The 20,301-nt window shown below is 37.5% G+C and overlaps 1 protein-coding gene across 1 annotated transcript; it reads right to left on the bottom strand.

Annotated features, from left to right (window-relative positions):
• Nucleotides 1–3,927: 3,927 nt before the first annotated feature.
• Nucleotides 3,928–20,094, bottom strand: fkbp8 (FKBP prolyl isomerase 8). The gene is made up of 9 exons (XM_046858214.1): nt 19,913–20,094; nt 15,596–15,851; nt 15,344–15,513; nt 15,134–15,222; nt 11,254–11,477; nt 8,860–9,032; nt 8,602–8,679; nt 7,014–7,151; nt 3,928–4,758 (listed from the first exon to the last, which is right to left on the bottom strand). Exons 1-9 carry the CDS (start codon nt 20,063–20,065, stop codon nt 4,672–4,674), a joined length of 1,368 nt encoding a protein of 455 aa, XP_046714170.1. The 5' UTR covers nt 20,066–20,094; the 3' UTR covers nt 3,928–4,671.
• Nucleotides 20,095–20,301: the final 207 nt, after the last annotated feature.

The following is a 20,301-nucleotide window of genomic DNA, read 5'->3' as shown; positions in this document are numbered from 1 at the left end:
CCTGATGGGAAACTCCTGTAAGGACATCCTCATCCTCATCCTTACTTTCATCCTCATCTTCATCCTCATCCTCATCCTTACCTTCATCCTCATCTTCATCCTCATCCTTACCTTCATCCTCATCCCCATCGGATCAGACCGAGAAATTAGTGGATTCAATCGATTGATTTTTACTTTTTACTTTTTTATTTATTAATGAATTTATTTATTGTTATATATATATATATATATATATATATATATATATATATATATATATATATAGTTTTTATTTTTAAATAGGTTTTTTGTTTATACTTTTCTTATTTCTAATTTATTTATTGTAATGGTTTTTTTTATTTAGTTTTAATCAATCAATTTATTTAAGTCATTTTATATTTTATTTGTTACTTTTCTAATTTGTTTATTTATTTACTTACATATTTTTTTTGTTTGTTTTAATATTTTGTATTATTATAATTTAATATATTTATTTATTATTTATTTAGTTTTTTTTTTTTACTGATTTTCTTGTATTTTTGTATTTATTTATTTTATAAATTTCATTGATTTTAATATTTTGTTCTTATTTCTAATTTATTTATTGTAATTCATTTCTTTATTTAGTTTTAATCAACTTATTTATTTATTCTTTTATTTGTTTATTTAAATGACATTTTCATATTGGTTTTATTATTTATTTCTTTATTATTTAATTAATTTATTTGTTTTTGGGTTTTTTTTTTTTTTTATTGGGGGTCACAGTGCATAAAAGTCTGGGTCAGAAGGTTGAATCCCTTGGGCCCCTAATGCTCCAGAGGTGTTGGCCCTGCACCCTGACCCCGGCTTCCAAACATACCCGGGATATGAAAAGAAAGAATTTCACTGTCTATGTGACAAATATACAAGCTTCTTTCTTTTCTTTCTTTTTTTTTAGTATCTTTAACATTTCAGAGCATCAAAAAAACATTTCTGTTATTAAAGGAAGAATAGTCGATGAGTTTCCATTTCTTGTAAGCATAAACGTGTCGAAATTGTTTAAATATTATTTCAACTTTTTGAAGAGAATTTATTACAGAGCTGAAATAAATCCAGTTTGGAAACTTGCCTTCCGATGCAAAAGTTTGTTTGTTTGTTTGTTTAGAAAATTAGAATGTGACATTAGGATACAGTATGTCTGGCTTCAAACATGATTCTGAGGCAACAGGAACCAGTCATCCTGTCCGCTCAATGTCATTCCGACGCAATGCCTTTGAATGGAGTTCTCTTCAATTGGAGATCATGAGGTTACTGATCAAATCTGAGAAATTGGGGATGGATTTTGACTGCAATTATTATCAACAGTCTGCTACAATGGCTTTGGACAGTTGTGCAATTAAGAACGCATTACTAAAGAATGGAGGAACTATAAATAATAGACATTAGATCTAAGAACAAGGTTGAGTTTAATTTTGAGTCTGTTTCTTCTCAAGGTCTCTTCCTCATACCATCTCATCACCACTGGCTCGCTCATTAGTGATAAACTTATAGGCACTAACGTATAAATTCATATTTTATAACATCTCTGTAAAGCTGCTTTGAGACATCTGAGTGACGTTAGAACATCGTTCATACTATACAAACCGTCATAGGTTTTGGGGGCGGAGCTTTGTGCACTTGACTGGGAATTGAAGGGAAAAGGGGGTGGACTCATTGAGTAAAAAAAAAACAACAACATTAAAATCTTATTCAAATTTACCAATTTAACTCTTGGAGACATTTTTGCATAAATTTTACTCAACCACCTCATTTAAATTTGACATTATTTGCACACAGAGGAACATGAAATGGGAATACACCTAATTTAGACACATTCATAACCATTTATACACAGGGGCAATTTATCAAGACCTGAGGACTTACTGGCATGTTTCAGGGAGGTGCAGGCTATTTGTTGGTACATAAAAAAAAATGAGAGGGCAGATCTTTCTCTTATTATAGATCTTTCACAGTTATGGAACAGCCTTCCAATCAGTGTTCGAGACTCAGACACTGTCTCCACGTTCAAGTCGAGGCTGAAAACATATTTCTTTAATCAAGCCTTTGATTAATAGATTTTTCTTAGGTAAAGATCATGGATATAGAGTGTTCGGTGAACTGGGATATTTGTATGCTGTCGTCCCCTCACTCTCACACGTTCACTCAGGTTTGTTGACTGTGGTGTGGTGGGTCGTCTCTTATCCCAGAGATCCCTCATGTCTGTGTTACCTTCTGGTTCTCCCTTTTAGTTATGCTGCCATTGCGAGTCTGTCTGGAGTCCCAACTGCACAGTGACTAACTTTTATACAACAACAAGGACACTTAATAATCCATATCCTTCTGTCCGTCACCCCTCTTCTCTCTTTCTCTTTCCCTTGGTCGAATAGTGACCAGTGACCAGTGTTCCTGCCCATCTCCTCTCCTCGGATCTGCCTGCCTCTGGATGGTGTTCTCTTCGATTGAAGGACACTCTGTGCAGCCTGGGGATCCATTGACTGTAGTTAATGTCAACAGTCTGCTACACTGACTCAGGACTACAGTTTGCATCTGATCACCATCACTACACACCTCAACATTGTCTAATTGTAATAAATGGACATTCAGTGCAACCCAGATGAGGATGGGTTTCCTCTTGAGTCTGGTTCCTCTCAAGGTTTCTTCCTTTCGCCATCTCTGGGAGTTTTTCCTTCACCACAGTCGCCACCGGCTCGCTCATCAGGGACAAACTTACACTTATAAAGAACATCTTATTCATTCTTTATCACCACATTATCTGTGTAAAGCTGCTTTGAGACAATGTTTCATTGTTCATTAATTAAATTAAACTGATTTAAAAAAACAGGAAGTGGTTTTCCAACTGGGGTCTGTAACGTAGAGCCAGGAAGTACTTGATTTTGGATTTAACGTACAGCAGTGAATTATATTCACTAATATATAATTCACTATAGTTCATAATATTTTGACTTTCTGAATGTTCCATTAAATGGATGGTGTTCAATTCAACCTTGATTACTTAAAAATAAATAAACAAACATTTCTGTTCGATTAAAAAATAAATACAATATAACCAGTTCCCTGAAAGAAGACATTGTGTGCTTCTGCTTTTAAAACACTACCAGAACTTTCATTCACCATGTAAATTAAGAGAATGTATTATATCAGTTCTACCTGACATGCTGCAGTAGTGTAGGAATTCAGCAATAAAAATACACCAATTTCTACCACTGACCGACTCTGGCTAAGTGGCACAACAAAAGTGAAAAAGAAAAAACATTTTCCAAAAACTCTTATTGAATATATATGACAGGAAATAATCAGGAGAAACAAAAAAAAAAGTTTGGGGTTCACAAATAATGCTTTAATGTGGACTCCATTTGAAGTCATCACTCTGTGTTCATACAATACATCTGTAGTAAGGGGTCTAACAGTTTAATTTACAGTTACAAGGATCCCTGGATGGAAAAGGTTGTGAATGCATTTACATTTTTACATTCGCGGCATTTAGCAAGACGCCTTTGTCCAGAGCGACGTACAAAAGAGTCTCTATCAATGAATAAATCTACACTGGTACGCTAGATTACCATGAACTAGCGTACCAGTGTACCAGAATCCAGCCACTTAGGGACCTGCTGGATCTACATCAGAGACCCCTGAGGAACCCTCGTCATCTGTTTAAGGACCACGACTCTAGATCATATCAGTTATATAGATTTTCTAAATGCTTATATCGATAGAGGGTCACTAAAAAAAACCTGATCATTATCTGTGATTTATGACAAAGGAGAAATATTCAGTTTTACTGGAACATTCGAGGAGCAGATGTACTGGCAGGAACTCGGGTATAGTGGTGGAAAATAGATTATAGACTTTAAAGCAAAAATTCCTTTCGGTGAAAGTAAGCGCTTTAATCAAACACTAACCAGTCAGGTCTTGTCATGGAACACCACAGGGGAATAAACTAAATGTGCAAAAGTTTATTTCAAAAATCAAAGAAATATCAGGAATGTTAGTTTCAAAACCAAACGAGGAACCAAGCTGTTTATATATATTATTAGAAAAGGAAGTGAAATATTTAAAATAAATACCATTTACATATTCAGACAAAAAAAAGAAATCAATAAAGTGTTATTTGATTAAGTTGGACTTTTTTTTTTTCTTCCTGTAAAATCCATACAGTGTTTGGTCAAAGTTTTTAAGGTGAGGTTGCTGCTAAATGCAATAAAGCCCAAATAAATAGACAGTGGACTGGATGGTTAAACACAGAAGAAAACTGCAACAAGCAAATATCAGTCTATGGTTGCACATGTAATTGCTTAGAGTTGAGCCATGTAGGAATACAAGCTAGCAGCATACGTTTTGGCGACCGCTGATTCGTAAAACATAACCGGCAGCCAAGGAGGTGTAAATGTACAGACGAGGTTACGCACTGGAGGCTTTAACCATGATGAAGGTATAGATTAACTGCTTCATTTTCACAACAAAATGGCAAGTTTGCTAATGTAGAGATGTAATAATTTATCAGTTCATAGATCAGCATTTTCTCACATTTCATGCACTGAAAGAAACCTTTGCTAATAATTAACATTACATTCTGTGACAGAAAACAGAAAGTACTATAAACGGACAATAGCGTACCTAAAATCACGTTTATTCTAGCATCCGGAACGCGCGGATTTAATTCCTAGCAGCGATGACCACGGACAAGGCCACGCCTCCAATAGCAACTGCAGTAGCACCAAACAACCACTTCCAGCTTATACTCTGTGGGAAACAAAGACAAAAGAAAAAACGATTAGGGTGTAATTCTTCTTCTCCTTTTTTTTTTTTTTGAATGACCATCCACACTGTATATCAACCAATAAACACTGTGCCTAAAGTTATGCAGCTACAGCACCGACGTAATAACATGCTAACTACGATCTAAATATGCTGAAGAAAAAGGACGGATTTATTCGTAAATCATTTGTACAAACTTTTACACAAGAAATTTGGCATTCATGAAAATCCTTTATATCCTTTGGAAACCAGCACCAGTCAAAAGTATGGACATGCCTTCCCTTTCACTGTTCTTTTCTTCTTCATTATTTTATTATTTTTAAAATTGTACATTAATACTGGAGACAAGTATAAAAGAACATGTATGGGATTTTGTAGTAAACAAAACAAAACAAAAAGTATCCAACATTTCAGAGAACATTTTAGATTTTAAATTGTCCTACATGTAGCTACATTTTGCTTTGATTAAAGATTGGCAAACTGATAGCATTCTCTCATCAGAGTCATAAAGTAGTCACCTGAAATGGTTTTCAATTCATAAGTCTGCCTTGTCAAAAGTTCATTTGTGACATTTCTTATCTTCTTAATCTACTTTGCATCATCTGTTGTCTTGTGCAGAGGAAAGAGTGAGTAGAGTCATTAGCAATGTTATGATAAAAGCCAAATAAATTAATTTATTTAATTAATTTATAAGAATTTTTCATTTAAACCATCAAACGTTAGAAACAGGCTCTCATAAGGACCGTCCCAGAAAAAGTAAGACCAAGCGCTACCTCTGCTGCAGAGAATACGTTTAATAGAATGACCAGGATCAGAAACCGCCGATTTACATAGATCCTTCTCGGAGATCAAGTGGCAGACATATTCAACATTTACTGTTCAGAGGAGACTACGTGGGTCAGGCCTTCATGGTTCGAATTCAGGCATTAATTCTAAAGAACAACATGCAGAAAAGACTTGCTTAGGTAAAGAAACACAATTGACTAACATTAGATGAGTGGAAAACTGTCCTTTGGTCTGATAAGTAGAAACTTGAGATTTTTGGTTGAAACTGCAATGTCTGTTAGTCGTACAGAGGGTGAACGGATGGCTCCTGAATGTGTGGTTCCCACTGTGAAGCATGAAGGAGGAGGTGTGATAGTGTGGAGGTGCTTTGCTGGTGACACTGATGATGATTTAGTCAAAAAAACCGAGGGCACACTTAACCAGCCTGGATACTTCAGCACTTTGCACCGAAATGACATCCAATCTGGTTTGCACTTAGTAGAAGCTTCATTTGTTTTCCAACATGCCAATCATCCAAGTATACCTCTAGGTTATAAAAGAGATATTTGCTTAAAGAAGGAGAAGATTGGAGTGCTGCATCAGATGAACTTGTCACCACATTCACCCAATCTAAGTCCAGTGGGGATGAGATAGATTGAAGGGTGAAGGAAAAGCAGCCAACAAGCACTCAATACCTCTGGGAACTACTCAAGATTTGTGAAAAACCATTGCAGGTGACCACCTCATGAGCTGACGAATTGAAAACATTCTGGGTTGATTAACAGGTTTCTGTTGACAAATAATATCCATACGTGTTCTTTTATAGGTCTTCAGGATGGAGACTGAAGGTGAAAGTGTGTCCAAACCTTTGACTGGTATTGTGTGTGTTTGTATATATAGATAGTATAAGAGAATTGTAGTCAAAGCACCACATTTTAACTGCTCAAATACAAGATGCACATATTTGTATGGTCTTGTCACGCAGATAAAAACATGCACATGATGAGTAGGACGTGTGGTTTGGTTACACCACGTACAGCTGTTATCATTTAGGGTATACTCACTTTTGTTGCCAGATATTTAGATAATAATGTCTGTCGAGTTATTTTCAGTAAATCTATACTGCTATACAAGCTGCACACTGACTATTAAAATATATTCAAGTTTCATTTCTATAGTATTGTCTCTTGAAAAGATATAAAAAGAGCTGAAATATGAGGGGTGTACTCACTTTTGTGAGATACTGTATGTGTACTGTTTTTGCGAATAGAAGCTTCTTGATTTGTAGCTGCTCGAGTAAAAACATTATGACAGAAACCCGGGCTGTTTTATGAGCGTTCATATCACGCGTATCAATGTTAAGAACGCCGTGCTGGAAGCAGCATCTGAAATAACCCGGGCTTCCTCGTCTGCTGAACCCCGATTTAACCCCTGCTGATATTGCTATTTACGGGTGCAGATGATGGCATACACACCCATGGGGATTTGGCCTGGGCTTTTTGTACAGTGTTGATGTCAGGTGGGTTTCCAAGCATCTTCTTGTACATCGCCTGCTCAGCGCCCCTCTGCTCCGAGTGTTTCTTCACCAGCTTCGACAGCTCTGCGTGGATGGTCTGCACAGGAGAAAGTCAATGCGTGCGCGTGTTATTCTCTTTTGCATGGGGGCGAAAAGGCAGCTGATGTATCTGCTGCTCACACCCAGACACTGACTACTCAGAACACCTCCTAACTTGCAGATAAATCTGTTGGGCTGCCGATAAATGACAAATAATTTTGTCCTAAAAAGAACAAGATTAAACCATGCAGGATCAATAAACGCCAAGGAAATACTACTCAGGCAGCAGGTTCTCTGCATACAAAACACAGCATTGACATTACATTAATGCAAAGTGTTTTCAGGAACAGAATTTCCTGAATGTAAAAGGAGAGAATGTTCCACCAGGCTCTCCTCTACAGCTGCTACATCCATTAACTTGAGCCTCGGGTCTAGTGTAAGGTTTCGAAAGGTGCTACGTGGCCTTTTCCCACTTTAACGTTGCAACTGCCCGACCATCGCTCTGCAGCGATTAAAAGCAACTCTGGAAATTCAAATACCAACTTTTTCCATTTCCTTTACTCAAACAATTCACAGTTAAACAGAACAGCGCTTTACACCAAAGCAGAAGGTACAAAAACACATATAATCCCGCCACAGTCTTCCTAGCCAGGGTTAATAAGCCGTAAAAGGGTCGGACACATGAGATGGGTGGAGAGAACAGGCGCAGGTAGAGAAATGGTGTCAGGCACACGTGCTGCACATCTCTCACTGCCTGTGTAAGCAGAGTAGGGCAAGGGATCCTGCTATTTTTAGCGAGAAATAGGATCGTAGGAGGCGACATGACAGTGTGCCTCTCTGCTCCAACGCTGGATCAGTGTGGAAGATGACAGCACAGCCTCCTGGGGATTCGAGCAGATCAGTCATACTTTGCTAAGTCGTTCATTTTAATTAGTTGTATTTCATGTTTAATAGTTTGAGCTTGCAACTTTTTCTGTCTGTTTTTTTTCTGTCTGTTCTTTACACCTCTGGCACTGGTGGTAAAGAAATAATGGGTGTCTGAGGTTCCTGGAAGTGCGATCTAACCACAATGAGTGAGCAGCCAATGATCTGAGCGGCAAAGCCGCCAAGTGTCAAAGACAGACCAATTGACCCGGGGGTTGGGGACCACTGGATTAGAGTATTAAAAACTTAAAAAGTGTTAATTTAAAAACCAGAAACCAGCTGAGCTCCTTGCAGGGTGCCGTGGGCGGAGCTAAAGAGTCAGCTTTTGTGTAACAATTGTCTGACATCACTATAAAGAAAGCGAGAACAAAATCTTTATAATCCCATACATGGAATTCTGCTCTTAATGACCTTATGAAGAGCCACATTCGAAAAGAACTTAGAGTGTATTTGGCACAGAAATACTCTCATATACCCAAATAGTTTTTTTAAACTTTGGCCATGTTTATAACATGACAATTCAACTTTAAAAGTATAAATAAGTCAGAATACATAAAATACCATTTGTCAAGACTCAGCATTACCTTGTTACTTGGATCCAACTTCAAAGCTCTTTTCAAACTTTTAATTGCATCAGCGTACTCTCCTTGTAGTGCCAGAACCTGGAGACACAAAAAAGTCAGTCTCACATCAAAAGAGCTGCGTTGCATTTAACTATAATGTCAAAAATGCTGCTAGTCTTTTAATGGGCAAACTCAATAAACAACTGAACAATGTGTGTCTTTGGACGTGTGTGACCAAGAAATGCTAAGTGAAAGGAAAGTTGTCTGAAGGTGGGGCACCTTGCCCTGACGAAACAACGCTTTGATATTATCAGGCTGGTAAGCTAAAACAGAGACGCAGGAGCGCAGTGCAGCGTCGTAGTGGTCCAGCTTGAGCTGAGCGGCCGCCATGTTGTTTAGACATTTCAACTTCACATCCAGCACTTCCTCTTCTTCCTGTGGGCTGATGTCCACTGAAACAACAATTGATAACATGAAATAAATAAACAAATAAATAAATAAAACACACATATAAACAAACAAACACAGTGCATTCAGAAAGCATTCAGACCCCCTTCACTTTCTTTAAATTTGTTAGATTGCTGCCTGACACTACAATGCCTAAATTATTTACAAAAATAAATAAATCCCTAATTTTTCTTAAACGCTGATGAGACACCCTGACACCCTGACTTAAGCCTACCTGTGAAAACGTGTATTAATTGGACATGATCTGGAAAGGCATTACACACACACACACACACACACACACACACACACACACACACACACACACACACACACACACACACACTACGTAATTTGTCTTCCAACTCGATGTGGAGTTTCAGTAACTGGGCTGATATTATGCTTAAAATTGTTCGGATCAGATTTCATAAACACACCTCCACACCTCCCACAAGGAGCATCAAGATCAGTTATTTTGTTTTTACTATAAGCCAAACACAAGCCACTTTTACTCTGAGACCTAAAGAATAAAAATGTTCACTAGCAGACCAAATCTTTGTCAAAAGTATAAGAACAGGCAGTCTAACAGTACAATACAGTACAGTCCTTCAAAAAATAACACTCAATATGCAACATTCCCATGCCTGCAATAAGAGCATCGAGTCGTCTCTCACATGGTCTGCACTGCTGTTTTTTTTCCTGCCTGACCTGTTCGGCATCTGGTTGTGGGTTTAACGTTTTCCTCAACAAATGTTTTCTTCACAGGTAAAACCCTGAGCTCAAACAAAGACAGAGCTGCCATATTGTTGGCTACTTGTTTATATAATCATTTTCTGTTGAAAAAGTGTATGAGGACGAGGTATTCTGGTTTCATTCTAATACGAACTTCATGACATCCAGAGGAAAAGCTCCAAAAACATCAGATTTAATAGGGATAAACTTTAAATGAAACAAAAAATCTAAGTTATCAAAGTCTTTTCTGTGGATGTCCAAGTGGACTCATGATACAGAAGCATCGTCTCTGCCTACCCATTTTATTCTCATAAAAAATCATGCCTAAAGCTCCAATGTTTAGTGAAAGCTGTTTTGTAATTAAAAAGATTGTGCAGCGGATGCAAGATGGGATTATTTTTAACATATTTGCAGTAGTAGATGCGCTACACTTTTTTTAATTTAGAAATTGACCAATATTTGATATGTAGATTGATTTCTCCTCGTGTTCTCTCAGCACCACTGCTGCTACGTGAATACGACGTATAACATCAAGGCGCGTCCTGAGTCACACAGAAAACAGATTAACATGGCAGAGGTAGAGCTGCATCTTCCCCAAGACAGAACAGGAAAACAAAGTCTGGTTTGATTGAGTCTTTTTGCGCTACAAAGGCCTGTTTGTGAGACGGCACTTTAGTATACTGATGATTTGTCGTCTGTCTGAACCAAAGAAATAAAGGCGAACTATGTGTACCATAACGAATTGCATAACATCATATTTTTCCATTGTATTGCATTGAATCGTGTTGAATCAGACTGAAATCGGATCCCACTGCATCATAATAAGGGTGAATTGTTGCACATCCTTAGTACGGATGTGGTTTTGTTACAGGAAAGCTTCGAGGAATCTGAATTTGAACAATTTGCTGATTGTTTTATGCAATCATCTTTTTGCTCATTGTATTAAATTGTGCCAATAATTTAGGACATGGCTGTACTTTTGTTAATGCATAAAGCAGGGGTCACCAACCTTTTTGAAACTGAGAGCTACTTCTTGGGTACCGATTATTGTGAAGGGCTACCAGTTTGATACACACAGTTTTCAGTTTAATCTGAAATAACATTATTTGCTTAATTTAGCTTTTATTATATGTTATTATTAATAATTAATGATATTAATCTATGTGAAGGCACTAATAATTATCAACAATGATTTAACAAAGTAGGAAACAGCTATTTTTAGAAAAGGCCAGGCCCGCGGGCACCAGGCCCATGTTGGTGACCATGTTGGTGACCCCTGGCATAAAGGTTACTTACTCACGATTTTTAAATAATTTGGCTAATTGCAGAAATACGCCACAAAACTGAACAGATGAATGGTTCCCACCATTTACAGTCTTTGTTTGACACTGAATGAGCATAAACACTGCACTTCCTCTTTCCCACAGTGCTTAGCAGCTACAAGCACAGACTGGCTCCTCAGCCCCAGGCACAGTAAATATCCAATCATGTTACCTTTAGAACTTGCTTCTGTTATCTGCAGGGCGATCCCGTAGGAGTTAATAGCGAAAGCGTAATCTCCACGCTGGTAGTGAACATTGCCCTGCTCTCGTTTCTTGCTTGCCAGACTGATCCTCTCAGAGGGGGGCAGGAGCTCCAGGTCAGGGGCTTCAACAGCAGACAGGAGATGAACCTCCAGGATCAAATCAGCATTCGGGGGCACAGCAGGAGCAGAAATGCTAAAGGTTAAAAGATAAACATTGGAAAAGTACACTTTAGAGATATCCAGGAGTACCTTAATGTACATCTAAAACAAATCACATGTCTCTGAGCTGCAGGTCTGGGTGTTTTCCACCCAGGGACAGAGATACCCAAATATTTCTGCATTTGTACACAAAGTAAAAAATGGTAAACAATCAGGTCTGAACAGAAAGTAATTAATGCCAATTCAAAAACAATCAAGAAAAAAAGGTCACAAATACACCAGTTGAATACACGGATTGAAACAATGTTAAAACAATTAACCAAAACCAAAATGTTACAATAAACATCTATGTTTTGGAAAGGTTTCTTTTCGATGTTGACATTTTTGATTTGTGGTTTTTAATCATAAAATAATACATTCATCACTTCTCTGATTTCTGCTTCCCAAACCGGTTTAGAGCCACTAACAATCACATGATAAACGGGTTAAAAACCCACACAATTGTTTAAAAAAAAGACTAAATAATAGGGGTGTAACGGTACACGTTCTCACCATGGCAGACCACAAGTTTGTTTAATCTCTGCAGTGTTTTTTTAATAGTAATCTTAAAAACATACACAACACTGCCTGGGGTATAAAAAAATTTTATACAATTTTATTGCTTACAAAAATTAACTCCGCAATGATTCTGTGACTGAATGAAGGATGGAAGGAATTCAGACATTTGTTTAAGTGTGCTGAAATAAGTGGAACAGTTTAGATCATATCTTTAGAAAAGTAAATATTACATTTAAAACACACACACACACACACACACACACACACACACACACACACACACACACACACACACACACACACACACATATAATTAAAATTGTTTACAAATTTTGTGTGTTTGGTTTCTTCCCTCTAACTGTATCGAAATAAACCCGAACCAAATTTTGTGTACCGTTACAATCTTACTAAATAATACGGGCTCAAATCCACATTATTGGCTCATTCTTCAATAAGGTGTAATGAAAGATTACAGTTTCTGTGTTTTCACCAGGAGCTTCATGTGTCCTAGAACACTCAAGGGATATTTGTTCATTTCTCTCATTTTATTTTACAGAAAACCCCACGTAAGCGTGCTAAAGCCGGTGAAGGGGCTCATGTACTCTGGTGAACCTCAAGCCACTGAGAACTGAATGCTTTCAGTAAGAAAGTATATTGTTGGGCAATGGAAGAAAACAAAGCAGCATAGGTCAATTTAGTTCTGTGGATCAGGAAAAGTCCTATGAAAGCATGAATCATATTTATTTATTATTTTATGCAACCTGGTCTCTATTTGAGCGCAGTAACACGTTACGTCAACATTCTTAAAAAATTTATAAATAAGATATTTGCAGACCAACCCTTTTCCCGTGGCTGAATTTATAGGAACAGACAATTTAAAAGTAAATTTAATACAATGATTTAAAAAAAAACACTCAATATGCGACTGCATTTCTCTTGCTGGTAATAACTGCATCTAACTGCCTCTCACATTGTCTCAACTGCTGTTGGTCCCTGGCTGCCCTGTTTAGCGTCTGGTTGTTGGTTTACAGATTTTATCAGGAAATGCTGTGCTCACAGGTAAAACCCACAGCCCACAACATAGATTTGGTAAACTGTTGGCTCCATGTTCAGATAATCTGCCCTGTTCAAACAGTGGAAAGTGGTAGAACAATGATACTGTTGAATGGCATATTCTGGTTTTATTCTTAAATAATTCATGTTCTCTAAAATCCTTAACTATTGGAATCCATTTTTATTTCAATATTTGTCTTTTAGTTTCCATGCAGGATTATCAAGACACAGCCGAAGCTGGATCTTCGACGACCTCTGACGTGCACTTGAGCATTTGAATGCTCACTGAAGCATGTTATTCCTAAATCTCAAGCTGATTTTGATAACTGTTGAGTCTGTTCACTAATGTGATGCCAATGTTCTGACAGAAAGCCTGGGGGCTGGTATGCAAACTTATGGTTTGAATATAATGCAAATGATTTCAAATTTGAGTGGGCATGGGCACTGTTTCAGAAATTAGATTACTGTAGGAATACAGCTTATTTGACAAGAGATACTCAAAAACCTGAACAGCGCGCTCCGGTGGCCAATTTAAGTGAAGTCAAATTTAACCCTGTCAAATGTGAATGCCTCCTGAAATCCGAGTGGATGACTACAGCCATGATTTTTAAATAACCAGGACCTGAAATAGAGTCCAGTAACAAATTAGCAGATAGAAGCAGCAGCCTACATTTCAGCTTCAAGGCCTCCTGCTGATGAATAAGAGAAATAATAAGAAGGATTTCAATATTTGAATTATTTCCAATACTTCCTGGTTAAAAGCACGTTCTCCTTGGACCCTTATAATGACTGAGTATGCACTTTAACATTAAATAAATGTAATTGGTGAGATAACTAATAACATAGTGAATAACTAGTGATATAAAGCAACATAATTACAGAATTTGATTTACGTATTGTGAATATTTTTTGCCTGTACTCTGAAGAATGGAAAGGCTGCTCAGAAATGCAGCCCAATAATTATAAATTAAATAATATAATGAATTTTTTTAACATAATTCAGATCTACTCCGAAAATGAAAAATAGGTAGTTTTGGCAAAGAGAGAGCTTTTATTGATGTAGTCTTTTCACAAATCTCTTGCAAAAGATATCGACTGATCTGTCCGTCTGTCTGTAGATGTATCATTATTTGCAGCCAGTTTAAACCGAGTTCAAAACAGCGTGAGTGCCAAAGACTTTAAATTCTTCTTTGTGGGATACATTTTGCGTAGGTCCTCCAAATGTCTAGAATTGATTTGGGGTTGTTTTAGAGCAGGGTGAAGGGAATACTGAACCATTATTCCATATTTTAACACAATTGAATGCAATTCCGTCTGGACTCGACTTTACCATACAACAAGACAATGACCTGAAGCATACATCCAAGCTCTGTAAGCGTTATTTAGAGAGCGAACAGTCGTCTGGAGTGATATCTATCTTGCAACAGGCCGTCCAGTCACCGCACCTAAATCCTATCGAACTGGATCACAAAGTTCAGAAAGAAATCCCCTAGCAAAGAACACTTTTAAGTATTTGAATGTTTGGAGAAACGAACTGTGTTGATGTCAGTGGTTCAGGCTCTGGGTTACTGATCAGAAGGTCAGGGGTTCAAGCCCCAGCATGGTCAAGCTGACCTCTGACCTCAGCTTTCAAACAAGCTGGGATATGTGAAGAAAAATGTATATCTGACAAATAAACGCTATTCTATGAAATAAACATGTGTATGTCTCTCAAGAACAATAAAAAAATAGGTAATTTCTTTTGCTTTGGACAGGCACTGTATGTGTGTATATTATATAAGTGTCTTCAGGGGTTTGCTGGTTTCTGTAAAACCCCTCCTTCAGTGTATCAGAGCGTCTGCACATAATTATTACAAGTGATGTTTTAATTTTATAATTCATTGTAACGCTGTTTAATTTTCTGTTTACTTTTTTGTCCAAAAGTTTCCCGCAGCAAGTCGTTTTTTTTTATTGCACATTTGTCAGCAGTAACAGATTATGACAGTCCAACATTCACATTTTAAAGTTCCTGGACAAAATTCATGAAGGATAACAAGTCTGGTTAATCATTGAATAGCCTGCGTCAGTCAACATTCTCACCTCCCCAGTGCTCCGTATGCGTATTTGGCACTTGTTTCAATCCGAGCCTTTTCACCCATCTCCATCAGCTGCACAGTGAGATCCAATGCCTAGGAAAAGCATACAAAACAAAATGAAAAAAAGAAAGAATATGAAGAAATTGTGACTTGAAAAAAGAAGATGAACCTAACATGAGGCACATTTTACAAACAAGCTCGATTCCTTGAATACCTGAATGACATCACCATCACCAAGCGTGAAGGACTTGTTGGACTCCTCATCTACAATTGTTCCATCAGTCAGGGTGGTTTTGAGATTAATAGTGACTGTTTGTCCCCTCTGAGGTTTAGTGTCAAGACCGGACCCCACTTCTAAAACTTTCTTCCTCAGCTGCCCGTTTCCTACGTACACATTCACATTCAATCGTAAATCCATGCATTACACAACATCAGCCTTTTTATAGGAGACTAAAACCTCACATACCCAAGACATTCAGCCATTCTTCCAGGGGTGTGGTCTGACCGGGCTCTGTGGTTTCCTTCACCATTTTATCTGCCTGATGACTTTCTTTCTTTCCATCATCAGCATCTTCTAAAGGGGGAGGATCATCATCCACTCCATCATCAACTCCGTCCTCTAGCATCTCAAAATCTTCCCCACTGTCCAACAGAGTTGTTCGTCCCGACCTTTTTACTACCGAGTCCTGGCTCTTCGGCATTGTCCCATCTTCATTTTCCATCTGGTAAAGATGAAATGAATAATTAGGCTTGGTATCTTTAAAGGGTGGATTGAAAGGACTTATATTGGAGAGATCATCCTGAACATTCATTTGCACAATCCAAAATGTAGTATTTAATCAAAAACACAAAACCTTTTTCAGTACCAAGTTCCCTAAACAGTTATTATCCATAAAGGTCGATCGATTGCTTGAACTATTGCAAAAATCCTTACGGATAGTTTTTCCGAGTTCCCAGAGGTGAATGGTTAACACTGCCATCAGTGTTTATTAGAAGTTTATTCTTTTTCACTTCGGATGTAATTGTTTTTAATTTTTTGTAGGTTCTTTTTGTTTCAGTGTGAATGCATATCTTATTTTCCTCAATATTTATTCATCTGATTAATATATTCCTATTTATTTTATTTAGCACATTTCCATGATTCAGTACTGTCTTTTTTAATTTTTGTGAGTTTCAATACTATTTTAAATGGAGTGTTTTTTTATCCAGTATCCATTTAAAAGACTATTGATCAATTAACTGTTTATCGGCAAGTACGATCCAACCTATCTATCAGTATCGATAAAATAAAAAACACGACCGAAACAGTTTGTTGTGATGACGCAAACAGAAACCGCGGCCTGCACGTTCTTGTCTAAAACAACATGTCTGCGGTGTGGACAAATTTCAGTATATCGGAGAAAGACCCACGGATAGCGATTTGCAAAACATGTAATGCCAAAATTTCAAGATGGGGTGCGTCTGCAAAAACTTTCTCCACATCGGGTTTAATTTATCACCTGAAATCCAAACATCCCGATCGCTATGCTGAATATGAGAGAAAAGCGGCACAGAAAAGCAAAACCCCTCCGAGCATGCGCACTCCGTCTGTGGTGGACGTTTTTGAAAAGGCAGGAAGTTTCCCAGTGATAGTGTTGTATTGTATCTTTAAGCAGTTGCACTTGTTCTGAATGCACTTTGTTTTTATGAAAGAACATATTTAATTTTACAACCTTTCAGCAGGCCAGAGGGCCTGTACATTATTATTTAATGTACACATGAGTGCATTTAAGTTAAACATTTAAGTTTGAATTTTAATGTATTTTATCCTGTGCATTGTTGCAATGTGCTATAAATAAATATTTTCATAATTTGTAATTGATTTATTCTTTGAAACTTTAATATTAATTTATGCAATTGAAATGCCTTGATTTTAGTAAGGTTAGTACACAGTCATAGCCATTAATGCAATGGTAATAATAATTGGCATAATTTCGTTCGGTGTTTCGGTTTTCGGCCTTGCTTTCCTCTTTTTCGGTTTTCGGTTTCGGCCAAGAATTTTCATTTCGGTGCATCCCTACTGATGACTGACCCTGCGCTCGGACCTCAGCTTCCTAACATCACTGGTATGTGCTAAGAACTTCACTGTGCTTTAAAGAACATTTGCATTACATTATACATTTACATGCTCTTTCTGTCTCTTTTTTTTAACTTTCTCCATCTTATATAGTCCTTCAGGAAATTCCCATATGTTTTTTTTTTGTCAAGAATGGGTTTAGCCTAGCCACTCTGCTAAAGCCATCCTTCAATTTCACACTGATGTAATAATCCTACTGTGCTCATGGGAACTTTCAAAGCTGTAGAAAATAATGTATCCCTTCCTCCAGTAGCGTCTCAACACAGTTGTAGGTTGGATTTCATGGCTTTGTTTTTACTCTGACATGCACTGGAGGGTTTCTATGTAAATGTCCAGTCAGCTTGTATTTTGCCTCAAGTGGACTCTACTCAAGTTTTAGAAACATCTTTAGATAATCAAAGCAGGCAGTTTAGATGAACCTAAACTCAACCTGAGGGAATACTAAACAAGAAAATTAATAAATGTGTGAATACAACCAACTTAAAAAAAAAGTGATTCAGTTGATGTTTAAGTTTTAAGAACGTACTGACACCCAAATGAGCACCCGTAAAGGGATTTCTATTTTTTGTTAACAGGGATATTGAAGAACTTCAGAGGATAAACAGGAGTGTGTACTGATGTAGCATGCAGTCAGAGGGATGAAGTTTCTTTAGATGAAAGATGTTAATGTGGTAATGGTAATGTCACTGAGTTGGTGTGCATCGTTCTCTGCTGTCTTATAATAATTAAAATAATAATTGTACATTTACAAGATTTGCTAGACCCCCGTAACTGTAAGAGATTTATATAAACTAAGAGGTAGAGGGTTAAGAGCTCAAGGGGCCAAAATCCTTTTCTGCTGAACAAACACTGACACTGACCAAACACAGAATCACAGACTCATGTTTTAATATGTTTTTTCCTTGGCAATCGTTATTTCATGGCTTTTCTCTTGGTTGTGCAGCTTCCAGTAGTAAATATTTCTGTTTGAGTTTCAATCCAATTATATTTCGGCCATCACGTGCTGCCAGGGTCAAAGAAATCTGCCGAAACAGCTTAAAATATATGACAGTGAGGCAGATTTCAAATTGAAGTCTCTGGGCCATCTAGCAGGCGAACAATAATGTAGACGTTTTCCCGTCCTTTGATTGGATGGTTAGAGAGAGCGCTAGTCAGAGCTCGCATACCGCAACTGTAGCAAACTGCACAAGCAGAAATATATTTGTGTGGATTTAATAGCTGTTTTTTTCTTTCCACACTGGCTGACAAAGGAGAAGAACTTGATATAGTGGCAGATACACTTACAAGAACAAATAAAGCTGGGTCAATAACAAGTCAAAACTGTTATTAAGCTTCTTCATGAACCATTTATACTTGTGTATTTTATTTTTCATAGAATTTGCACAAAAACACACAATTTGCCTTCATTTCCAAACCCCAGGAAAACCCTGTGGCTAAATCCCTGTGTATTCTGTGGTCAGGAACATCATAAGGAACTATTAATATTGATGCTACTGTTAGCGATGATGTATGCAGGTGGTGCAGCTGCGGAGATTTGTGTGAATTGTGAGATGTAAAAGCAGAGACATGGAGGGATGTTTACAGTGAGCAAGCTCATCTATTGGTTTTATTTTTTTTAATACATATATATCTTTTCTCATCTGGTTTCATTAAACTGAAGGAAACAAAAAGCAGGGATTTAAACGATTCAATAAAATATATCTTTTTGGGGAAAAAAATATTTCATGTGTAATTTCTTTTGCTATTTTGTATGAAAAACCATTTAATTAAACTTACATTTGCAGTTAGAATATAAAATAAACTAGCCTTAATATTCGTCTATATTCTTGTTTTAGCTGTGACCTGCCTGCTGTAACATTGCAATTTTCTTTTAGGATAAACAAAGTCCTCTATTTACCAGTCTATCTATCCACCTATCCACCCATCCATCCATTTATCCATCTGTCCATCATTTTCATCCATAACTGCTATCCATCCATATCCCTCCCTCCCATCCATCTATCAACCAACCATTCAACATATCCATCTATCTATCCAGCCAGCCAGCTCTCTCACACACACACACACACACACACACACACACACACACACACTCACTCACTCACTCACTCACTCACTCACTCACTCACACACACACACACACACACACACACACACACACACACACACACACATACATATATATACACACACACACACACACACACATATATATATACACACACACACACACTCACTCACTCACTCCTCACTCACTCACTCACTCACTCACTCACTCACTCACTCACTCACTCACACACACACACACACACACATACATACACACACACACACACATACATACATACATACACACACACACACACACACACACACACACGTAAACCCCAGTGTCCTCACAGCGTTAGCTTCATTCTGACAACCCAAACCATACACACAAATCAGCCATGTGCAGGAGTTATTGAGTTTTTGTACAATAAACTCCTCGTGTGTGTCCTGTAACACACTCACAGCTGCTACACAAATGAACTTTAGGTTGAATCAACATGAATCTTTCTGGAACTTTCTGCAAACTTTGCAGTTAGCTTACCGCTCCAGCTAGATGGCGAACTTTTACTCAATGCCATTTTTACAACCTGCAATAAATAAAATAACACAATGACTCACCTTAGTCCAAGACACGCTCTCTGATCCCAACAAGAACCGGAATTTCCCTGACACTAAAAGCAACAACAAACAAATAAATGGATAAACAAACAAACACGATTTCTCCCTGCAGCCCTTCAGAGACGCCGCGCTCTCGGGCGCGATAATGCGCATGCGCAGCTTCTCGGCGTGCTATTGCGCTTGCGCGTGAACGAGACTCGGCTCTCGGCCTGACAGAGACCGCGCATGCGCACTTTAAATCTGAACTACTGTCTATCCATATCCTTTTTTATTTTTGTATATATATTGTATAGTATAATATATTTTTATACACATATTTAATACTTTATAATACTTTTTAATACTTATATTTATACATTATATTGGAGATAGATGGTCTGCTGTGGAGA

The sequence above is a fragment of the Silurus meridionalis genome, chromosome 9, assembly GCF_014805685.1.
Source record: "Silurus meridionalis isolate SWU-2019-XX chromosome 9, ASM1480568v1, whole genome shotgun sequence".
Taxonomy (NCBI): domain Eukaryota; kingdom Metazoa; phylum Chordata; class Actinopteri; order Siluriformes; family Siluridae; genus Silurus; species Silurus meridionalis.
Note: the sequence above shows the minus strand (reverse complement) of the source record. Positions and strands in the feature narration are given on the sequence as shown.

What these genes read in the sequence shown, in the direction of transcription:
- fkbp8 (XM_046858214.1), bottom strand. Translation starts at nt 20,065, where the DNA reads ATGCGCATTATCGCGCCCGAGAGCGCGGCGTCTCTGAAGGGCTGCAGG. An exon ending in GCATACGGAGCACTGGGGAG is followed by an intron (nt 11,478 to 15,133) that starts GTGAGAATGTTG and finishes TTTAACCTTTAG; the next exon opens with CATTTCTGCTCCTGCTGTGC. An exon ending in AACAGAAGCAAGTTCTAAAG is followed by an intron (nt 9,033 to 11,253) that starts GTAACATGATTG and finishes TTGTTGTTTCAG; the next exon opens with TGGACATCAGCCCACAGGAA.